This window comes from Calonectris borealis, chromosome 3 (genome assembly GCF_964195595.1).
Source record: "Calonectris borealis chromosome 3, bCalBor7.hap1.2, whole genome shotgun sequence".
Taxonomy (NCBI): Eukaryota; Metazoa; Chordata; class Aves; order Procellariiformes; family Procellariidae; genus Calonectris; species Calonectris borealis.
Genome location: NC_134314.1, coordinates 39,551,432 through 39,576,142, shown reverse-complemented (window position 1 = coordinate 39,576,142; position 24,711 = coordinate 39,551,432). Strand labels below are relative to the sequence as shown.

Genomic DNA, 24,711 nt, shown 5'->3' with positions numbered 1-24,711 from the left:
GCTTCTACAAGAAATAAAAAATGAAATGAGAATTACACTTTTCTGTCATTTTGTTTTATACCCTTCTGTATTGGTGGAACTAAAGCCTCTTCAAATACTCTTCAAAGTAAAAATTTGGTATGCTTAGCACTGTAGGGTGTGCTAGTTGCTTTCAAATCAAAGAGATTTTCATATAGAGAAGATAATTTCCCACTTTTGCAGGTGTCAAAGGGGCAATCTAATTAAATAGGCAGACTGTTTTCTAAACACATAACTGAATGCTCTTGAATTATTTTATGTAATGTATGATAATATATGGCTTATTTCAGGTTTTGTTCATAGATTAAAACTTTGGCCTGTTCTTGTCTGTAAATGTTAGGATTGCTGGGGCGCTAGTGATCACTGTCATACGATGAACACATTTTGTGGTCTGGGACAATTAACGAACACATTTAAACAGACCAAGTGCTCAGTGAGCTTTAAAATCAGACTTAGCAATTTTCAGAAATGAATCCTACAGGTTCCCACTGCTCAGTGAAGCTTTACTGGGTTACGTGTTCTCTGACTACTACTAAATGCAGACATTTAATTTACTCATTCATACAAAACTGAGCACTTATTGAACTGAATCTATGTATGGTGGAAACACATTTGCATAGAGTTAATTTATTATTTAATTGATTTATACTTAAGTATTTAATTGCCTCTTTATATGAAAGCATTTTTTTATTTGCAGAGGTCTTTTTATTACTATCCATGACCGGGGACACATCGCTACGATGCTTAAGTCCTGGCCAGAAAATATCATCAAGGTAAGTTCAGTTTTAGTTGCATGACAAAGCTGACACTGGTTTGCACCCAAGGTGACTTGGTTAAGACATTTCTATAAGCTTTTTATCAATTAGATTTCAGTGATTTCTTAGCTCATTTTTTAAATAGAAACAATGCTGTTACAGACAAAATTTGACACTTTTAAGCCCTTACTTGTTTAGCTATAGGCATCCTTTACTGATTAATTGGTCAATTACGTTGACTATTATGCATCAAAAAAACCCTGAAAGCTTTTTCTGAATTTCAGGGAATCACAGAGTGGTTGAGGTAGGAAGGCATCTCTGGAGATCATTTAGTCCATCCTCCTGCTCAAGCAGGGTCAGCCAGGGCAGGTTGCTCAGGGCCGTTCCAGTTGGGTTTTGAATATCTCCAGGGGTGGAGACTCCATAAGATCTCTTGGCAACCTGTTCTAGTGTTTGGGTTAATAGTTCTCCACATATGATACCTGATGGGCGCTCTCACAAAAAATATTAAATTTGCAACTAAAATGGCTTGTCACAGAGTATCACAAGAAAATTATTGTGTTGTCTTCTGCTTGCCATACTGAGCACTTCTGTCCTTTACTATGAAAAAATCTTCCTTTTTAGTGCAGTTTTGTGGGGTTTACTGAGTTCCTGTATTTCTATCAATGAAAACACATACTTCCTCATACGTATAAGTATGATGGAGTGTGTTATTTGCTCAAGGGAAGAAGAAATAGATCTTTGAAGGGTAAGAATCACATGGCTGTAGACAGCCCTGTCAAAGGCCAGCAGGAGTGGCTGGCTCTGGTTCTGCTGAAAACAGCCATGACAAAACCCAGGAGTCCGGGGTTCTTCTTTTTTTGTGGATAACTTCCTTTCCTTTCCTATTCTGTTTTTCTACTGTTGACAGAAAAACGTAAGAGGGAACAATGCCAGTTCCCTTGTAATGTAATACCTCTCTTGTGTATTCTTAAAAGTTTTATATGAAAGTCCCATTTACAGTGAAGCAAGAGTCTAAAATAGTGTAACAAAACCACAGTGAAATACAATAAAACAAATCTCATTTGTTTGTACCTGTTAGAACTTTTACATGAAATTAAAAAATGATGGTAAGAAGATAATGGAATACTTAGTATATACAAGCAAAGAAGTAATTTTAACAGTGCTTTTATTTCTTCTTCCAGGCTATTGTGGTGACAGACGGAGAACGTATTCTTGGTCTTGGAGACCTTGGCTGTTATGGAATGGGCATCCCAGTTGGTAAACTGGCACTTTATACGGCATGCGGAGGAGTAAAACCTCACGAGTGTCTACCAGTGATGTTGGATGTGGGAACAGATAATGAGGTAAATCCTTTTCTGGGGTGTAGTTAGTATTAGCTGTTTGAAGGGAACTATATAAAAGTTGAATTGTAAAAAGTTGTTTTTCTTTATTATGATACTGGCTTTGATTATGTGCAAACTAAAAAGTCCTATGGAAAAAGTCTCATCCTAAAACATAGTGTAGATATCCTAATGCACAGTGTAGACTGTTTTGTAAGGCTCAAGTAATTAAGGATGCTGTTGTCTGTAAAAATGTGCTGCATACATTGTACATGTTAAAAAGTGGTATGGGAAATTAGATCTCAAGAAGAGGGCGACGATAGAGTTAAAAATACAATTTAAGGCAGCATTCTTTCTCCACTTCTGCTGCAGAATTCCTCTGCAGTAATTTCAGATGTGAATTCTGACTGTGCTCCTCGTTTTGGTGAACAGCTTGAAGCTATAGCCTGATCTGTGCTGGGAATGCATGTCAGTTGTACATTGACTTTAGCTATAGAAAGCACTGTAATGCTACGAAATTTCCCAAAATGAGGTCCTAGTGCTTCAAGTCAGTGGACCTTACCCTCTTTAACTTGGCTTTCCATTTGTGTGAAGTGCAGAGATTTAAAGTTGTTGAAAATTGGCTTTGTTATTTCCAGGGCTCCCGGGATTACTAGTTAATTACTTGGCCCCTGTTCTTCCTTCGTTTTTTTCTGAAAGAATACTTGAATTAGTGACTCTGAATGATGTCAAATTAAATATCACCAGCAATATCATTATGCTTTAGCAGAATTAAACAAATGTTGTTCTATAAATGATGCAAGTGTTAAACTTTATGCATGATAAATATATCAGAGATTTATGTGTATTATAGCTAAATAAAGCATTCCCGTACCATTAAATTTAGCTGGGACTTCTAGATTGTTGGGTTGGGTGTGTGCATCTTCAGTTTTATACACACACCTCCACCCTTGCCCCGCTGGGGTAATTTAGACAATACATCATGAAAGCATTACTGAACTGAGAAAGAGCCTGCTACCCTCTCTCTCTATCGCCCAAGAACCCCCTTCTGAAAGTGGACAGACTTACTCGTGAGATGTATCTGAACACTGTGGCACATAGCCATATCAAATCACATACAAATCTCATTAGCTATAAAATGTTTTTATTCCTGGTTTGAGCAGCTGAGCCAGTTACCTAATCTATTATTGAATGTTTCTAGACACTTAATTTCATCAGCTTCTTCTGATACTGCAGTAGTCTTTACATTTTGCTTTTATGCCTGAGTTTCACTGTAATTTTAAATTTTTCACCGCGTATTATTTTCTTGAAGTATTTCAAATATATATATACACACAAAAATAGCAAAAAAAAGCATACCTGTACCAGTAGCTCAACTTTCATGTCATTGTTCTTGTGAAACAATGAGTTCAATGCATATGAAAGAGTGGCAAACCTAAAGTATTACAACATGCATAAAAATTATGTGAGCTGGGGTTTGTTGATGCTTTGGATGCCTTTTGTTGTTTCGCTTTTCAATATGGCTTCTTATTTTAGGACCATATTATGAACTGCTTCAGCTTAGTCGCACAGTGCAATGAGAGGCTGAGTGTATTTTAGTCCCCAGCCAGCACGGTGGTTAGCAGTGTAGGACAGGACTGCTTCTGCCAGGGTGCTTTTCGTTCCTGCCTAGGTGTGTATCAAGCTCAGACATGCACGCGCTGCCTGACAGTCTAAAATCCCCAGCTAAGTTTACTGATTCAAGAGACCTTAAACTAAGTTTGAATCAATGGGAGGTTGGGTAAAGAGTTATTTTTGTTGTTTTTTTTCAGTGCTGTAGCAGATGCAAGCTTACGGATCAGTGCCGTTTATGCTTATTTGGGTTTTTGCAGGGGTGAGGAGAAGTCAGCAGCATGAGAGAAATCAAGGCTGTGAATCACAGTTGGGTTACGGTGAACTCTACAGGCAGCACAATTGCTCTTTCAGGATTGTGCTAGACTACACTTCAAACCGTAGATGTTTGGTGGCTTTTTCCAGTGGGGACTGGTTGCTCAGATGTTTAAACGTTTATCTAACAGCTGTAACTGGGAATGAGATATCTGAATTCTGCTGTAGGATTATGAACAGCTGGGAGTCTATTGGTGACCCTTGACTGAAGAGACTGCATGGGCCTGGTGATATTCATTAATTGGAGCTTGTGTGCAGTTCCCTGGCTACTTTAGTCAAAGTCAGGGACCCTGGGGCTTCAGCTCCCTCAATTGCTTCTCTCTAACACCCTCCCTCTCCCCCAGGAGCACACCCCTGTTCCCTCCCTAACGCTGGTGTTCATGTAACCAGGTGGTGAGCCACTGCAGAGAACTGAAGTGACCGAAAAGCGATCACATTTTGCTGGCTAAACTGGTTATATTAGGTCAAGCTGCTGTGGAATTGCACTGCAATTCCCTATCTTAAAATCTAAACCTCTTGGACAAATAACTGTTTTTATGCTATATTTTCTTACTCTAGCCAGGATTTTCCGTAATAAGACACAATAGAAATCACGCTCATAACTTGAGCACATATAAATAATAATTATGCTGAACATGTTTTTTGAAATGTGCAGATGTTTTCCATTTAGATTAGTTCCTTTTCCCGTTCTGTGGGGGCCTCACTGCTTTAAAATAAGTTTTAAAATATGTATTTTTGGCAACTATTATGCGGTTGTGCACAACCTGCAAATTCTCCAGAAAGATTAAATCTTACTCTGAAGCAGATTGTAAGAAAAACTTCACAAATTCTCATCCTGTATTGTTTGGTTGTGTACAGGACCCAACACAGTAACTCTGAGGAGCAACTCACTCAATTTCTGATGATTACTAAAAGCAAAACTACTCTTAGTTTTAGCAGAGGTATTTTTAGCTGTGGTATTATCGTGCTACTCAAAAAACCAAGGAAAGAGAAGAGAAGCACATAAAGCATTTTTATACAATTGCCTAGATAATAAGCAAGAGAAATGGAAACTGCTTACTTATGAGTAAAAATTGACCTAGTAGAAAGACTTGTGTGACCAAACTAGTAAATTACTCCATGTAATCAGTGTGGGACTGAGAGTCCAAAAGAAGTGGTGTTGACCACTGCCAAAAATAATGAGCCTGTTTTGTAAGTCATTGACAAATTGGAGGCAAGTAATTGCTGATAGGACGTTTCTATCCAAAGCATTTAAAACGTTATTTGGAGTACTATTAGTTATTTACTACAGACGGTGGCAATCTCACTAAAAGTTGTGCCTTACCGAGTAGCCATGTGTTTTTCAGGTGTGAGGATGGTGCTTCTCAGGTGGGATTTCAATCCAAGTAAAACATGCTCAGGCACTAGTCTCAGTACTGATATGAAAGTGTTGTTGGAAATCCTGAGGTGATAATGATCTCTGGATTCTGGACATTCATCTAACGTTATAGAGGTATATGTTAATCACCTTGAAATGGTTAAAGAAACAGATTGCAGAAGAAAAATGAATGGTTGTCAAGGTACAAGCAACTACAACTTAATGGAGACCTATCTTAAACACATGTACTCAGCACTGTAAGTGGGATGGTTTAAGGATGATAGAAATAATCAAGCTGAATCAAGGGAAAACATTTAAACATTACATTGTGAATGATGATTGTTTGCTACCTAAAACCTGTTATTAAACTCTCGCAAAATAAACAATGTTGAGGCAAGCCTATTGGTGAAAAATCAGCCTGGCTTACAGGGATGTGAAAACTGGCAGTTTAAAAAAAAACAAACAGCAAAAGCAAGTTCAAAAACTGGGTTTATAGGCAATAAAAAAGAAAAAGACACTGAAGAAAATAAACTTAATCCATATTAATTATGAACAGTAAGGATGAGATTTTCTGTTGTTCCTGATGCTTTACCTTAATGGTAGTACTTGTGCAAGTATTAGATTGTCAGTATAAATATGGTAGATATTTTTTAAATGTCAGTTTTGTCTATCTTGGCGAGAAGTTTTATTTTCCATTTTATTAACAGCAAATGAATATGTTAAACAAAAGCTTTAAAAATGTGTCAAGATCCTTAAATCAGAATGTCCAAATAATACTTGGACAGTTATTTTAAAAAAAAACTCTGGTAAAAGCTTTCTGGACCATGCTGAGCTGGGTGGGGAGGAAGTACTGGTTTTTTTTAATTATATCTGGGATGAATTGAGAAGTTCAGGAAGATTTCATTAAAGTTAAGGCTCTTATTTAAAATACAATGGTCCTGGTTGCTGTAACCTGAGATAAAGAATTGAGTAAAATCAGAAAGTTTGACTAATCAAGAACTGAGGGTAAAATAACTATTGCTGATTAGCATGGGCTTATTAAAAACAAATTTAATTTAATGTTAAAGTGAGTTTACAGATTTTCAGTTGACTCTTATTTTTTACCTTCAGTAACACATTTGAATTCATACTGTTCCTTTTAAGAAACTGGACTAATGAAAAAATAAAGCAGGCCTCCTATGTTACTAGAGAAAATGCAGTTTAAAACATGTATTTCTGTGAGGAATAATGAAATAGTTGTGGTTTTATGGTATTTCAGGTTTTTTTCAGCTCTGCAATGTTTAATATCTTTATCAGTGACTTGGAGGCAACATTTTTGATGTCCAAGGATCATAGATGAGACATGGTTTAGTTAAAGTACTATTATCCATCCAGAGCAGGAATGAAATGTAGGAAGTCTGATGGCTTGTGTTATATAGCAGTCAAATCAGTGGTGAAAGGTTTCTTCTGACCATAAAAATCTTAATCTAATAATAGATGCTTAACAGAGGAATGAGAACTGTGTTTATTTGGTGCCTTACAAGAGAAGCTCTGACAAGTTCAGGGCTGCCAGAGCAATCCTAGACTGATTGCATGTATAAATTCAATACTGGCAACTCCCAATTGTGGGAGATTTGGAAAGATTAATTGTGTGTTAGCATTTAAATGTAAGCCATTTACCATAAATTTCAGCTTAGGTAGAAAACATTCAACTCCTTTAAATAGTACTTCCACACAACGCGGAAAAGCCAAGACAGCTGATATTTGAAGAACTTTTTACATAGGCAGTTTCTAGCAGAAGGCATCTTGGTGCTCTGAGCGGTGGGACAGTGGCCACACGCCAGCCATCAGGATTGCTCAGGTGTCAGAAGTCACTCCAGCTGCAGCCGTGATGGCTTCAAAGAAGCTGGACCTGCAAACCTTCTCTTGCCCTGAGTAGACAGTTAAATGGTTGGCTGGTCATATATATATGCCATTAATGTACAGATGAATCATGATGGTCAGTTCACTTTTTGCAAGTGTGTATCTGAAGCCGTTCTTTATTTGTATAACTGTCAAATACAGACATGTAAGTACTGGACAGTGCACAAGAGAGAGAAACATGTGGGGCAGCTGCTAGGGCAGCTACTCCTCCTTCATCTGCCACACTTCAGGGACTTGTGGGCTGCTATTTGAAGTTATTTCCTGCTGCTTGCTTTGGAATATTTTTTCCCTTAACTTACTACAAATATTTAAATGCAGGAATGTGACAGTTCTCACAGTTGCCCTAAATAGCTCAATGAGCATGACTGGGTTGGCAGTTCTGACTCCTCTGGAGGAATGACAGGCATCTGTGGTGGAAGACTGAATCCAGAAAAGCTGAGGTGCAAATTCAAGCTCAGTTCTTGGACTTGTGCTCGTTAGCTTTCTGCATTTCCCCAAATTACTTCCAATTGTCATAGGAACTGGAACCAGCCTTCCAAGATTCATGTTGTTGAAAAATACCTGCCTATGAATGTGCAAATGGAAACTGTTGAGAAAACAGAAACAAACCTGCTTTTATTATTCATATTCCAAACAAAATAGAAACCTGGACAGAAGAAAGCTGAGTATAGGGGAAACCTGCAATTTCATATCTTATCAATCTAAAGATACAAATGTATCAAACAAATCGTGTAAATTGTGTACAGCTGTAGGGATTTCTGAATAAAAGTCACAACTGGCATTCATATGTAGATGAATGGCACTTCTACACAGTTTTGTGTGTAGTAAATGTATTATGGAATGGTTATGCTCTCTGAATTTAAAAAGGTCCTTTTGCCTTCCCCTTGAATGAGACAGCATTTCAGTGATAGTTTTACTGTAAAACAGTAGTAGCATTTCCTGAATTCTATGAATAGAGATTGCTCCTGTCTATATAAAAAGGACCATTTTTGTATCTGGTGTATATATGGGAATCTCATTTCTAGGTTATATTCTCTAGTGTGTTCCCTAGTAGTTTTGGCTATTTCTGAAATACAAAGGACACTATGTGTGATTAAAACAGGAGGCTTTTAGATACACAGATTTTCTTTTAGCTATGTTAAAATGTCACTGACCAAATTAACCTGGTTGACCGAGAGAGGCTTTTTTCCATGTTCCACAAAACAGTCAGGCCAGGGAGGGTACTTAAAAGTAATGCTGTGGCCCAATGGTGCTGGATTCCAGGCATGAAAATTTATAAAACTATTGATGGAGTAAATCTTCTGTGTTTTTTTTATCATTTGGCTACTGCCTGTCTGTGCCATTCTGGTAGGAGATAATTGCACTCTCCTTCACCAATTAAGTTCTATTTTACAAGTGGAATTTTTTTTCCCCCTTAGATCTTGCTGCTAGATCCTTCCCTGGTAGTACACTGCCAGCACTTGAACAAAAGAGAAAATACATGAATATTCTTTTTTCCTCCCCTTTCCCGCTTCCAGTTGGCAAGAAAATATTGTGGTAGAATATTACTTTTCCTAGAGTCAATGTCATGAGTCATTTTTTCTTTTCTTTTTTCAGTGTTCAGAAGCACTGAAAAGTAATGTCATTTCTGAATTACAATTCTGTCTAGCCCATTGTGCAGAAGAAAAAAAAAAATCACATTTTTTTAATTTGCAGGAATTGGTAGCCTCCTTTTAAATCTACTCAGTTATTTGGAGTGGACTGAATATGCGTTAGAGGAGGCAATGGACAAGTACAATCTGTTTTTATAGATGCGTCTTCTAAAACTGGGGTTTAGATTCATCTTTCCAGTGTGTTTCAGAAGATTCCACCTCTAAAATAAATATGGCATCGCCCATCGCTTTATTTAAACAACAGGAACACTTGAAACTGTGCCAGTGTGCGTATTGCACTTGCAGACCTAAAGAATGAGCTGGGGAAGGGATGGTACTTAGGAGACCCACCATTTCCCCTCAGTGCAGGGGCCGTTGGGTGATGTGCTTGAGTGGATCACAGGTATTCGATGGCTGATGTTTTTCAGTAATTTTTTGGAGAGCTTTCCTTTTCTTGCTCTTTAATGTTCTCCTACTGAATAGTTACAATATGTCTCGTAATACATTCACAACTTGAAAGTTTCAAAAGGTTTTTTGACTCAGTATTTTAACTCAGGCGTGTCAAGAAAAATCTAGATTTAGCATTTGAATATGTTTCTGCTGTACGCTGCTGATTTATTATTGACACATGTCGAACGCAGTCTTTTGACTAAGTTGTAGCTTGCTTTTTCTGTCCAAAAATACTATTTTACATTAGTCTGTTCTGCAAATTCCTAGCTTTCTATTTCTCAGGTATTGAGTCTTGTAAGCTCGCCAGGATGGATTGTCAGTAGAGCACACAGAAAGTAATAAAACAGATGAGGAAGAGTACATGAAATCACAGGCTTTAGGCAACAAGAAGAAATTATATTAAATAAGCTTGCTTCAAGGGAAACCTGAAATAAATTGAAAAGTAAAGGTTATGTATGTGATCCTGTGTTCTATTGTATATCCAAAGCAATAGCTGGACAAGCCTAGTCTACTCTCAGAAGGAAATACGGATCAAAATTGTTAGATTTTATCAGAACGAGAGGATCGTTTGCACAGGTTTATATACATGCTATTGAAGCTACTATTATTTTAAAGTGAGTGTAATATGGTGACAAAAAATATTTACTATTTATCATGAAGCATCTGCTTTTTAATTTAAAAGTTCAATTGCTGCCAAAAATGCTCCAGGTTCTGGGTACTAGTTTTTAGGTGGCATATTCAGTGAAGGACATAGTTAATCATGCAGTCATGAAGTATGCATACTAGAAAGGTAATTAATGAAAAACTGAAGGAAAACACCTATATTATATTTAAATAGACAAATGGAGTGGCATTTTTATTATTACAGAGGTGTTTTTATTTTATTTTTATTATTTGTATTATTACTGAGGAGTTTTAGCTAGATATTAGTGCTTTATACGTTTGCACATTAGAAGCATGTCATTGGCAAATGCTAACATCCCTCAGGTCTTCTTTGGACTTTTATATGTATCATCATCTTTGTATTTTCTTCATGGTATTAAAATTTCAAGCTGTACTTTGTAAGCCATATGTTATCACTGCTGGTGTTGTCTCATTAATATTTTCACAGCCTGAATAATTTTCCATTTGTCGTAGGCATGAGGTGAATGTCCATTACATCATACATAGAGTTAATATATCTGGGCTGTTAGAAAATTCCGAATTTTCACAGGGCCCTGTCATCAACAGAAATGGTAAATTTTAACTGGATAGAGAGGCCTTTATTGCACAGAATATTCCGTATTTTGGAATACCGTGTTTTATTTGGAAACCACATTTCCTGTTTTAATCTCGTTAAATGTGTCAGTCTGCATCTGACTTTTGTCTGTGCTTTTTTTTCTCCATATGTTGCTTTACCTTCTGTCCGGATTTATTCTGAGAGCTATAATCAATTTTCACAGACTCTCTTTTTTTTCCAAATATGTCGAACGTGATGTGTGCAGGCATGCTTACAAGATGCATCAAGCAATGCTCGTGGAGAGTAACAGATAATAACTGCAAGAAAGATAAAAAAGAAAAGGACATAAAAGCTTACTAGCCAAACAGTTGCTGTCTTTAGCCGTAGGAAAGGAAAATGGCTTATTCTTCACTGTTGGCTTTTCTCCTTGAGCCACTAAGAGCTCAAAATCCTGCTGAGGTGGACCTCAGCTTTGAGCAAATGCCAAGGAAACCGATGTTAGGAGTTAACGTTATCTGTTAGGTAGCTTTAAAAATACAGTTCAGAAACATTCAGAGAGACCTCTTGCATCATGTTTTCTTGCAGGAAATCAGAAAGTAATTTGCTGATAGTGTGTTTTACACAATTATTTTCATTGGTTTTAATAGGGGATGTCACTATATTTCATAATTCACTTCTGCAATTAAAAAATCTAAGAATCAAACGTTAATTTTTTACTGAATACTGAAATAATAGATTTCTTAATTTATACTTTCAGGTGTATCCTCAAAACTGCATACGGCTTTAGTTAGGAAGGTTTTTTACCCTTTATGGCCTAAAACCCTTGCCTGAAATGACTGCAACGTGTTGTTGAGGTGGGGTTCCAGAGGGAATCTTGAGAGTCTAAATTTACCCAAGGTACTGAGGTTTCCAGTGTGTTTCAGTTTTTTAAAGACTGCCTTTTGAACAATCTTTGAGTTTGTCTTCTATTTTGTCCATAGTCTTCTGCAATTCTTTCTTTTTTTAATTACTATTTCTTCTGTATCTTCTGCCTTACTATGTATTTCCTTGGTTGTAGAAGACTCTGTATAAATGTCTTGTGCTTCCTAAAGGATGCATTCTACTAACCATATATTAAAAGAGCTGAGATACAAAACATTGCCTACCCCTTTTATGAAATAATTGTGTACAAAGCAGAACAGCATTTCCCACCATGTTTAGAGCTGTTAACTGTTTTGACTTACTTGCAAATGTAGAAGATCATTTGCTATTCTTTACCGTGGTGTTCCCAGGGGAATGTATTACATCACCTCCCTTGTTTTAATTTAGATGCTTTTCTTATGTTTTCTTAGGTATAACTCAGCAGCTATGAGTACCAGCAGTTTTACCAATAAAACTCAAATATAAATGGGCTTGGTTTTAAACATTTATTCCCTTTAAATGTTTTTTCTCAATTTCATAATATGTACACTATCAGCATTTTGTTTAATGTTGCATTGACTTGTAATGGGCTTTGTTCTTTACTATAATAGTAGAAAGACATTCTGTGTTTACCTTACCACTATTATAATGTTGATCTCCTTTTGCTCCAATACCGGGGTAAAAAATACCGTGATCTACATTTCCTTTCAGTAGCAAAAATACTTACAGTCCTTTTTAAATAAATAAAAAACCAAAGAGCAAAGTCTTATTTTTTTCACCAGGGGCTTACTGTTGTCATTGGACAACAAAAGGTTACTGGAATTTTTAAAATTCATCCAATAGTTTTAGTACAATTAAATTAAAGGGGACTTTCAAGTTCATATTATCTTTTTAATATGCATGTTGTACAAAATAATACATTATTATATATCTCAGTGCCAGACTTACATCCACCATCATCCTATATTGCCTCTGCTTAAAGTCCTCTTATACTTTCATAAAATACTGGAGGTTAGTGTTTGCAATCTCCTTGTAACGATCCAGCCTTTCTATGTTGCCTTGTGTACTAAACCCAAATCTAGACTTTTCTAGTATACCCACACAGGCAGCAATATTTTTGCCTGTTCTCTTTTATCTTTCGCATACTTAAGATTCAATGGAATGGACAATTATAATCTTGTATTTGAATTATTAGTTCTGAGCCCCGTCACCCAACTAGGTAAGCTCAGAATGACCGAGAAAGAGACGCGGAGCTTGAGAGTCATCTGAACCTAAGCTAATCATCCTAGGCTAATTTTGTGAAAAGGAGCAGACGCTGCTGCTTGTAGAGTAGCTGTCTCAAATTGATCAGATTAATTGTATTTTAAAACTATCTTTTTTTGTCTGTTGATTGTAAAAAAAGCTTAGACTAGCTTAGATATTGAAATATCCAGTATAGGTCCTTAAGACAGATAACATGAATTCATACTCAGTTTGCACTTCACTTGCCTTTCTCTGCATCTGATGTGTTGTTGCTACGTGGCTCAGGAGGCTTCTACAGAGACCAAAACTTGTTTTTGAACTTCTTATTAAACAAACTCTTTGTATCTTTGAGAAATGCCATTCTACTGCTTAGTGCATGAGAAGACCTCAGCAATTATCTGTTACTTTTGATCCATTGTCATCCTTTAAACTTTTGCATTTTGGCTAGGAATATATGGCATTCTTTTTCTGAGGCTGTTCATTTATTTTTATGAAATGTGCTATTTATGAATATTTCTTTTGTGAAATATTCTATTTCATTAGACCATGGAAAATGTGACGAACCCAGGTGGCACTTCAGATTTTCACATTTACCAAACAGCATATTAGCAATGATTTTTAACACCTGAGAAGTTGAAGAGGGGAGGGCTTTAGCAGAAAGAACATAAATGGTGACACAGGATTTAAGTCTCGGTTTCAGCTGACATTAAAAAGAACGAGCTGTATACCGATGTTACTGGCAGTTCTGTCAGTCCATTTAATTTCTTCTTACTTCACTTTTCAGCACAAGGGGATCTATAAAAGAGGGCAGAATTGAATATCTGGAAATGCTTATTTTGGATAGCATGCATGAATATTCATAGACCAAACTGATGGCAGACTTTATTTCAAGATACATTAGACATTTCCAACTCTTCATACTCAGAACACAGCAACATATAGTGTTTGTTTTGGTTGGCTTCCATTCTTTCTGAAATAGTAACTGCTAGCTATCTGCCTCCTCAGCAGTTTGACAGGCAATGGAGAAGACGAGAGGGAATGAAACATAAATATAGCTATTATCACAAAATGTGGGATAAGATGCATCATTTGTGCCTCCACGGAAGTTGGCCTAGTGTCTGTTGATTGTAAAGGTGCTCTTACAAATGTTGGCCTTGCACTAGCAGGTCTACTTTGTGCACAGAATTACTTTTCCCTTTTTTCTTCTGGTGCCAGGATAAATATATAGTCAACAGCTGACATGCCAGCACCAAAATAATATCATCAGACTTGTTTAATACTTGCCAGTCAGTCAAAGGGACATTGTTGATGTGACTTGTTTATGTCGGAAGAAGCCCAACCCATTTGGCTCTAGTAAAGAAAATGGCTAAGTGTCAGCACAGGAGGCAGGGATGTCAGGGTCAAAGATGTTTTGGTGAAGGACCATGTGGGAGTAGCTTATGGAAGTAAATGAAATAAATAGACATAAGTTTAATAGAACTGAGAAGAGGCTGCAACAAGTGATGGAGATTTATAGTTGCATGTGAATGAAAAAAAAAATCAAAACAAAATCTGAGAACTATTGATATAGAAATGAGATGTACTGATAACATAGGACAAAATTTTCGGTTTTGTAAATGGTATATCTGCTGATATGTCAAAATTCTGTTCAATTAACTACGTGATGGACTCAAGACACGCTTTGTGTGCTGTCAAAATGTGTGAGCTGATACAGTATTAGCAAAATCCTTTTTATTAATAGAATATTAAAGATGAATGAAAGTGAGATCTTTAAGACTTTTTTTTTAAGTTTATGTTATCTTTGTTGTTTACCAGATGAAGGAAAACTATTAAGATAGCATTCTTCTGAATATTATTACTTATTAGCAAAACTTTACAGATGTCCTCTTCAAAAGAGTATGCCTTTGCTCTTCTCTGATTCACTTTGGTGTTGTTGGTTTGTTGTTTGATTTTTTTTTTTCATTTTTTGGTCTGGTTTCGAAAGCTGGAGATGACTCCTTGCATTCAGCTGCCTGTCCTAAACAAAATCTGGAAATGTAAGTGGATGACAATAAAGGAAGTGATGTGTGCTTGTTGCTTCGCAAAAATGGTGTCGGAAAGTTTGATTTATTCAAAGTGGTTGAACCACCACCAAGCAGCTATTGTCATACTCTCTTGATTAAGCTGAAGAAAATAATTTATTAAGATAGCTACACTCCTGGTAATTTTGCAGGAAAAAATTAAAAAGAAAAATACCTCCAAATTCTATAAAATGTTTCAGTGAGGCTAGACTTATTTTTAGGTACTATTCTGGCCCTTCTTAAGTATTATTGTTTGGCCACCTTCTGTGATTTATTATAAGCACTTACTGCTGGACCCTCAAGTAGGGTCCAGCACGTCCTCCCTCATGTTTTTTGAGAGCAATAAACTTTGAAAGTTTGGTTGTGGTAATCTATTTCTATAGCTTCCAGTTCCCATTATCCATCAGCTATATTTCAAAATGTAGCATGGAGGGTATTGTTAAATGTTTCTTGATGTGTGGCAGGACATGCAGATTGAGATTTTAGCCACGTGGCTGCTGGGGTTCATGAAGAAGTTGTTAACGGTATGGGGGCTGTTGAAGCTCAGTTGTGTACAGAACCTTTTCTGGGATTCACTAAAAGCTTTTATAGAAAGTAGATGTCAGGGGTTTTGGGGGATTTCTTGTTAGGTGGTCTGAAAATTATATGAATAAAATACAAGAGACTTGTCAGATTTCTTTGCTTTCTGATTATTATTTGTATGTTGAAATAGTAATGATTATATGCAGCATAATCTGCTGAAGCCTAAATGATTTCGGATTCTTCAGGACTATTGTTTCCTCAATAGGCAAATGATTAAGTTTTTCAAGAAATGCCACTGGCATGCAGACAACCATTTGTTTTCAGTTTTACTGTATAAGAGAGTTATGCATCCTAAAATTGTGTCTGATGAAATGTTGCTCTGAAACCATGGTTCTGACCGTCTTCCAAGTTCCAACTCAAATTACAGGCATTTGTGGAATTGGCATTGTCCCTATCCCTGCAGACAGATGTTAACATTAGAAGAGTTCTCTGAGACTGTTAAACATAATGCAGAGTATTTATCTTGGTGTTTATTTTATTTTTCTTAAAATACACAATGAATTAGGCCTCTCTGATCTCCTTTCTAACTCTGCTAGATACAGTTCTGGCAGTGGATCATGAGATGCATGCTAGCCTGAATTAGTGCCACAGTACCACCTTAGACATTGTGATGATGCTCTTTTGTTGCAAAATCGTTTGTAACCTCCTAAGAGGAAAAGGCAGAAAGCAGTATTCAATGGGACTAATGTGTTATGTCTAAGGAAGAGAGAAAAATTTGTAGGGAGAGGAGCAGGCTGTTGTCTGAGCTCTGTTAGTGGGAAACTGCACTTTTCAGGGCTTGTCACAATTGCCCAGAATGGAGTTTTCTCACGGCTGGTTGGATGTTCCAGACTGGTGACTCCTTCTAAGGGCTTCCTCAGCCCAGAGTGTCCTTCAGCCACTCTTGACTTTATCCTGTTACATGAGAGATCAGTTTCTTTTTTTGGTCTTATTTCAGTTATAAAGCTCTTTTGAAAGATGTTTGTCAAGCTGAGGAACTGGGAGAGTTTTTTAGCTTAGTAGCACAGCCAGAAATATGCATTGAAATAATACCTGTAACTATTTACGTGCAAACACATATTTCTGTTTATGGAGAAAAAGACAGGATGTAGTCAGATGATGATGAGGAGGAGGAAGAAGAGTTAGAAAACCTCTGGTGAGCTTTACTTAAATTTATCTAGGGTCCTTCAAACAATAAATAAGGATAAAATAAAAATTTCAGGGAGGTTTTGTTCTGGCTGTCCCTACAAAAGGCATCTGCTGGGAGATGTAAAGTCAGCATTTTTTAAGAGTTTTGCAGCAAAGAACAAGTGAAATTATTGAAGTGTGTTACTGTAGATTTGTTGCTTGTTGCCACTTAGTGCTCATCCCCGGAATGCAGCTGCCTCTGTATTCCACCCATAGTGACAGTGCCCTGTTTGTACAAAGCATGCCATTATTTTCAGATTGGCACAAGTCACACAGAAAATGGATCACTCTATACTCTTTCTTTTGTATAAATTAAGGAAATTCCAAGATTAGAAATTGTTTCCCCTCCCCCTTCCTCCTAACAATCAAGTGCCTTAGTAATGACTTGCTTGGCATAGCTGCTGCTTGGTGTAGAAGTTAAATGTAGATTTAAAAGACAGACCTGATGCATCTGTGTGATGGTGGTACACAAGCATGGTACTAGGAAAAGAACTCTAATGCTGTCAACAGGGACTTTATGAATTTTAGTTCTGAAGCTAACATTCAGTTAACAGAAGATGTTGGCACAATTGTATGTTTACAATTGAAAAACTCTCAGTTTTTCATTTTTCTACTATGAAAAATTGACGAACTGACTTCCTCGCTTTGAAGGCAGGGGCATTTTTTCTTCAATTACAGTACTTTCATAAACAATGTCTAATCCAGTCTGGAGGAAGGTGTCTGCTTTTCTCCTTATGAACAGCACATGGCTTGTGCTGCAGATTCAGTGATGGCAGTTCTATGATATTTGCTTCTAATAGTTTTTAGAAGTTAAGCTGGTTGGAAAGAGTCAACATAAGCTGTTTTACCTGAAAAAAGTTCCAATGGCACTTGAATTTCAGGGAAAGACCTTTTTTTTTTTACTTTATCTCTTGTCCAGCAAAGATGTAGTCTGGGGTATGCTTCACTGTTGAGCTGTACTCCCAGGTCTTTCCTAATTTAAAACTGCCATAAAGAACAAGGAGTACAAGCAGTTTTTGCTAGATTCTCCATTAGTTTTACTGCAAGAATTTTTTTTAATAGCAATGGAAATTTGCTGGTGTCATGGTTTAACCTGGCAGGTGGCCAAATACCACGCAGCCGCTCACTCACTCCCCCCGCCCCCCCAGTGGGACGGGGACACAATCAGAAGGGTAAGAGTGAGAAAAACTCGTGGGTTGGGATAAAGACAGTTTAATAAAACAGAAAAGGGAAAATAATAATAATAATAATAATGATAGAATATACAAAATGAGTGATGCACAATGCAATTGCTCACCACACGCGCTGACCGATAACCAAGTAGCGATCGGTACTTCCTGGATCACGCCTACCCTTCATATACTGAGCATGACGTCACATGGTATGGAATACCTCGTTGGCCGGCTGGGCTAGCTGTCCTGGCTGTGCTCCCTCCCAGCCTCTGCTTGGTAGCGTGGAAGCTGCCCTTGACAGGGTACTTAGCAACAACTGAAAACATCAGTGTGTTATCAACATTCTTCTCATACTAAATCCAAAACACAGCACTAGGAAGAAATTTAACTCTATCCCAGCCAAAACCAGGACAGCTGGAAAAGCTTGATCGTTTTTGTGTGAATCTCTTGTACTGTATAGCGCAAAGGTGAGCAGGTGGAACAAAAGCCTAATTGCTCTGAAAAAGATACCATTCATGTGATGTCTGATATATTATTGCCTTTAAAAAAGAATTAATTTTTAGTATTCAATATGAAGTAAGGAAAAATATACAGTTAGCCTAGCTATACTGTGTGTTACGTGTAATTTTTAGAGCCAATCCAGAAGAGAAATTCAGGTGTCGCTGTGGATTCGGGTTGTTGGGAATGGAAAAGTCAGCCTAGAAGGAAACTTCCTTAGACACATGCATCATTGATGGACACCTGGCTGTAACAGGTATTGTGAGGTTCAGGTCCTTGGAAATCTTGAATTACACCTAAAAATCATGAGATAAATGTTCGATTTCTAACAAGTATTTTATAATTTCCAGTATTTTGGAGGTAAGCTAAAAGAGTGACTCAGATGTAGCTAAAAGGCTCAAACCAGAAGGCAACACCGCTACCCGCCCCTCACCATCAACAGCCCTTGAGCTTTTCACCCATCCCTTGATTCCACAGACTGACTTGTGGACACAAACACCAACGCATTATGTCACTCGAAGAGCAGACAGCACAACAGCCCCTTGAAAAATCAGGTGCATCTTGCCTCTTGCTGCAGCAACTTTTTCTCTTTGGATTTTGTACTTGGTGCTCCCTCGCTAACGACGGCTCAGATCGCTTGGGCTATTTTGTGTGTTTTAGGTATGTTTGTAAATGTTACCCTTAGGGGGCTGAATGGTCTTTAGCTTTGCATGCTCATGCAAGGGAACGAGTTTGACTTCCTGGGAGAGCCCGTCTGGTACCCATGCCAGGGGAAGGAGGGATGCAGGCGGAGCGTGCTGTGCGTGAGGGCCGGAGGGATGGCGCCCGCTCGGCACGCAGCCCGCCGTCTGCCCGCAGCCCTCCCACACTGGGGCCTTTGTTCGGTGCCACATGCATGCGCCGGAAGCAGCCCACAGAATGTCCTTGGCACAGCCTGGCGTTGTGCAGTCTCTTGCCTGGGGACAGGCTGTGGTAATTGCATAGCGTGTTACGAGATTCCTTCATGAAGCATTCTTTCCAGCCATTAGAGTGATTTTTATTTTGTTGTTAAATTAAAGTTTGCTGGAGCTGACAATTTTTCAGCTGGGTAAAGCTGTCTGCATGCGTGGGAAATAACTAGAATATAAGCAACAGGGTTCAGTGCACAGTCAAAGCTACAACGGGTAATTCCTCTTCAGGTTAAGAAATGAGTAAGCTTCCTGAGAAGAAGGCAAGCAAAGGATGTAAAGGTCAAATTGACAGATAAACAACCCTATGGAAGGAAAGAACAAGTTGGATTGGATAAGTCAAGCCTGTTTTTAAGAAGAAATAACTGAAAACGTCTAGTGTAGCTGTGCAAAACTATAGGATCACTACACGTGTATGAAAGAGAACATATTCTCTATTTTTTTTAGCACAATCTTAGATTAATTTAAACAGAATTCGAAATACTGTAGCTTCTTCTCTGTTACATTAGGATATTGCTTCATCAGAGTATTAATAAATGTTTATATTTTGAACTGTCTCAAAAATGCATAATACTCTCTGCTATTTTTTTTTCCACAGAAATTGTTCCCTTTAAGCACTGTATTTAAGATTGTTGTCAAAGGAACATTATGAATGTATTATCTTCTAAATTCTTGATTATCACAGGTCTAGAATTTTGTCTGGACAGACAATGGACAGTTTTCAGTGATGTTTTTAGGGTTACAGATGGGAAAATCTTAGCTATAGTACAGCTGTTGTCTGCATACACAATCTCTTTGTCTCTCAAGTACTGGCAGCCACTTGGGTTTGGCAAGTCTAGCACAGTTGGGCTCAACTTTTTAAACTCATGTCCAATGTGTGGGGTTTTTCCTCCTTTGTTTATACCTAGAATGACCCATCATGATACCCATTTTTTGGCCTCCTGTTCTGGGATCTTTTGTGACATCCTCTCCCATGGGGGATCCCCTGGAGGAAACTGAGGTGCAAAGAGAGGTGGTGCTCTGTATGTCAGTACCTGTCTGTTGGGGTTGTCCAGATAAAGTGCTAGCTGAGACTCCCAAAGATGAGGTCTCCTTCTTCTGGGGAGAAAGAGAGGATAAAGCCCCTTTTTTCTTGTGCAAGAGGCCCCTTGCTGTTTGCAAATGTGTTGGCAAAGGTCTAGTCTTTAAATAGGAGTAAGTATCTTAGTAAGTACGTCATGGGGTCAGTGTAGTTCAAAGAAAACAAAATTTAAAAAAAATCTTTAGCTCTCTGATTATGAAATTTGTTTTTGCAAATTATTCTACACCCTCAAACCCAATTAGCATCAGTATTACTTGCAGCATTCAGCACATCCGAAATTCAGTTAGCATTTGGAAACACAGAATCTGTTACACGTTTTAAGGGCATCATCCTGTATTTCAGACTTCAAAATAAGCTTATTCAAAGAAAAAAAGGCTTCCTAGTCTAATATAAATTGAAATCTTATACATTCTTCCTAATGCCATAAAAAACACTTTGCAGCTGTAAGCAGTTCTTGCAGGACATAAAATTGTGATTCAGCATGTTAGTGTTTGCAAACCAAAAATTTAAATGAACGCAGATTGATTACTGGGTAATTACTATTGATAGAAGCTGAAGTTAAGTCCAAAACGTTGACGTTGTTTCTGACTGGCTAGCTCTTTCATTGGAACAAATTTCACATCGAGTGAAATTTCAATCTTGTGGAACCAAAAAAAAACCATTTGAAATGTCCGACTTTCCTGGAGAACAGAAATTGCGCTGTGCTCACCAGCCCTTCCCCAACCTGTGAAAACTGAGACAAGAAGTTGTTTACAGAACGAATTCACAGTGTATTAATATAAGAAAATATTAACACTTTAAAAAGCAGCAGCATTCCCCCGGTTTTCTTGGTAACGGTGTGTCCTGTTAGACCAATCATACTCTGAAATGTGTTTCATTTCTGGCATGTGCCATGTCTTTGTCCCAAAGCTTCTGATGTCCCATACAAATGTAGTTCTCCTTTAATTTTATAACTGTGGCTCTAACATAAATCATTTCCCATTGTAGAACTGCGGGAGGGTTTTGACATTTTAATGGCATGGGGGGAGTTGCTGCTCTGAAGCATTACCGTACACCAAACACTTTCTAGGTGGCACTGAGAGGTTCTGGACGATCTCTGCTGCCATCTTTGTGAGTGGAAAGGCTCAGCGTCTTGCAGGTCTTCACCTCCAATTTTCCATGAAGCTGTTCACTGAGATATGTATCTGTTCCAAAGAAACGTCTCGGTGCCAAGTTTGAGAATAGATGACATTTCAGCATGTTTGTTCTCAACTGATGAAATATAGAAGTGTGCAATTTTCTGTTTCTCACTGGTTTGGCTTTTGTAGCTAAATTACAGCCAGGTGCACAGCTCAAGCCTTGCTTGAACTTTGATGGTTTGCTGATCTCTTTACTATAAGTGTGCACAAGTAAGATGGTATAAACGGCTTGCCTTTTTCCTAAAACCCCAAAGGTCATTACAGTTTTAATATGCTCAGGTGGTGCTTCAAAGAACTCTTTGTTATTTTACACAGCTAATTCTAAGTAGATCTACATATTTCCAGTACCAGAACCTCAATTAAGCCCTTTATTCTTGTAAAACCTTATTTCTGTTAAAGCTTGAATGTACCACATTGCTAAACCTGAATGTTTTAGAACTTTTTTCTTTAGCCTTAGAGTAAGTGTGTCTAAAAATAAACCAGCATCAGCTTTTTCAATGTCATTCAATATGCATAACAAACCTACTAGCCTGAAAAAAAGTGGAGTTATGTTTTGAAGGAGATTCGCTTTCCAAAAGAACAAAACAAAGTTTAAGCTTTGACAACAAGCTGAGGAACAAAAGAAACCCAAGTCATTGAGGAAAAGTACCTAATCATCATGTCAGCTTGACATACTCGATTGTAGGATGGAACTTTCTTTTCGGTAATCTATTTTGAAAGCCATGAAATAGTCGATAGCAAATGTTAATCTCTCAAGATGTGTGAACCTTCTAAAAAAAACAACCACCATGGACCCGGTTTGCATGGTGTTGACCTGAATAAGGGGATAATGTGCTTAAGCAGCTCATTCATTCTTCAGTGCCCTTTTGGAAAGGGAGCGGCTCCACAATGGTTTGCCACTCGGGGCTCAGATGTGACCACTGTTCTTTTCACTTGCTGAATGTTTCATTCTTTTGTCTCCGCCCCGGGTTTCTTCATATGTTGTTCCAAACAGGACTATAAAGGAATTTTTTGGGGCTATTTCTTGTTGAACTGTAACGTTTGTGAAGCAGAATGCACTGAGCTGTAAAGGAATTTTGAACTCTGGGTATATAGCTGGCCAAGCTTTTCATCAGAGATGTGTCGCTGAATTAATTGTCTCTGCTTGCGAGACTTCCCAGGCTGGAAGTTTAAACATACCCCAGAAACATTGTATTAATTCTTTTAAATATTCCACATTAAATTTTGGCATTAAACATATGTGAATAAATTCATGTAGTGGTCTTATAAATGGAGCTATTTCAGAGATCTGAGTTTTAGCGTTGGCTATAGATTTAAATGTTCACAGACATGAAAGACGCAGAAGAGGCAAAAGGAGTATAACAGCCTGTGTTTCAGGGCAGACCCATGGCTTGTTTAGTACTTTTTAAACAGCATCACTGTGAATGCCCGTTTCTCTTGAACTTTCACAGAATCACTGCCCAACTTGAGCTGGCTTCTTGAAGGAATCAGCACGACTCAGTCTGGTTGCGAAGTGTTTCAGAAACCTGTCTTCAGAATTTAAAAAATAAAGGGACCAAAGATTTTTTTTTTTTTCATTTTGAGCATTGTTTTACAAAATGAGAAAACAGACATTGTTTAATAAAAAGCTTGTGGCAGTATGTTAAAAGAGCAAATCAATTTAGGAAGAAGAGTTACAGCAGTTGGAAAGGGGATAAGTTACTCTGAATTGGACCGTGGAGCATGTGGTATGCTTGCACAGGACACGGAGTAGCAGAAGCCTACTAGCATGGAAAGGTGTGGCAACGGGATTTTAGAAATGGGACTGGTGTTTCTGAGTCTTACCGCGATGCTCCTGACTGAGGCTCCTGCTGCTCGGCAGTTCTGCTTTCCTTGCGTGCTCAGTCTGGTGGGAAGCACGAGGCAACGCCCACGGGCTTTCCAAACTTGTCTTAACATTTCACATTGCTGAACAGTTCATTTGCAATTCCTGTGAATTTATCTCCCAGAGAAATAAAATTATCCTTGATTTGTCAGATTTTCTTGAGGTCATTTTAAATAACTAGGCAAACTCAAAATGGAAATGAAAAAATAATTCCAGAAATAATTCTTGACTACAAAATTGAAAATTATTATGTAAAAAAAAGAAGAGCGTACAAAAGAGAAAATTACTTCGGAAGGTACCTGACATCAAGATCTTGCCAGTTTTTCCTGCAGTATTTGGAATAGGTACATAATTATGATTTTGATTGTGCTGCTAGAATACCTAGAATAATGTAAATACACAGATAAAATTATTTCAGCCAAAGAATATCCTACTTAAACATGAACGCTACATAGAATTGGTGAAGGGAACAAATAAAATGCTTACAATGTAATGAATTCACTTTCATTTACCAAGTAATTTTAGTTTTGATCTTTACTTGTTCTCCAATTCAAACCGTTGAACTAACAACTTCTGAAAGTCTCTAAGTAATGTATTGGAAAGAGTTTGTTTTGAAATGGTGATGAATTTAGCAACAATTTTAGAAAAATCAGCTTTTAATCCTGCTGAATTTTTGTATTGATTTTTTAAACATTCTAATCTGATATCTTTAACTTTTTATGGAAGTGGAAAGAAAAGTGAGAGAGCGCCAAACACCTCTATCTGTAGGTCTGCATCAGGATACTCCCAGGGGAGGCAGAATACCACCAAAGGTTTTAAGTTTCTTACTGATTCAAATCAGTCTCCAGCTGGGGCTTGTGACCCAAAGGATTCTTCAGTTCTACAACATAGAAAAGCTGTGAAGGGAATTAGGCACTTTTCTAAAATACAGAAATCAGATTTCTGATTCCCTGCCTGAAGCAGGCCGAGCAAGCTTTCCAGCCGTGTTACTTCGTGTTGTACATTGAACGCTCTCTCCTGGAAGGAGAGGTGGTCTGTATTTTTCTTTACGATGTTTTCCTAATTGAAGCTGGTGTACAACTTTCTGCAGCTGTGTGGGTTTTGCAAATTGGTTTTGGAGGAAAAATGTTTAGTCAAGCTCCTGACCAATTCTGCAAGCTGTTTGGGCGTGTGTGGGAGGATTGCACGCTAGATACAACAGAGAAATAAGCTTATTCATTTTCAGAGGCTTGTGAAAAATAAAGCAAAGAATGTCTTTATATGAGAGTTCCTGGGAGAGCCAGTGAAAGTGTTGAGAGTGGAGAATTGCTGTAGCTGGAGTGAATTGTCAAAAGTGATTGCAAAACACTTTGAACACAGTAATTTGTAAGTTATAATTTGGAAATACATGAGACCAAAACAAGACCTTCTAGTAGGTTGGAAGGAAAAGGTCAAAGGCTT

At 37.7% G+C, this 24,711-nt stretch overlaps 1 protein-coding gene across 1 annotated transcript in view; it reads left to right on the top strand.

Moving 5' to 3' along the window:
- The window catches only part of ME1 (malic enzyme 1), a 189,315-nt gene that overhangs the window by 81,224 nt on the left and 83,380 nt on the right, over positions 1-24,711 (top strand). Inside the window, exons 4-5 of the mRNA XM_075145397.1 lie at positions 716-791; positions 1,958-2,119. Coding sequence (XP_075001498.1) covers positions 716-791; positions 1,958-2,119 — 238 coding nt within the window. The remainder of the gene's footprint in view (positions 1-715; positions 792-1,957; positions 2,120-24,711) is intronic.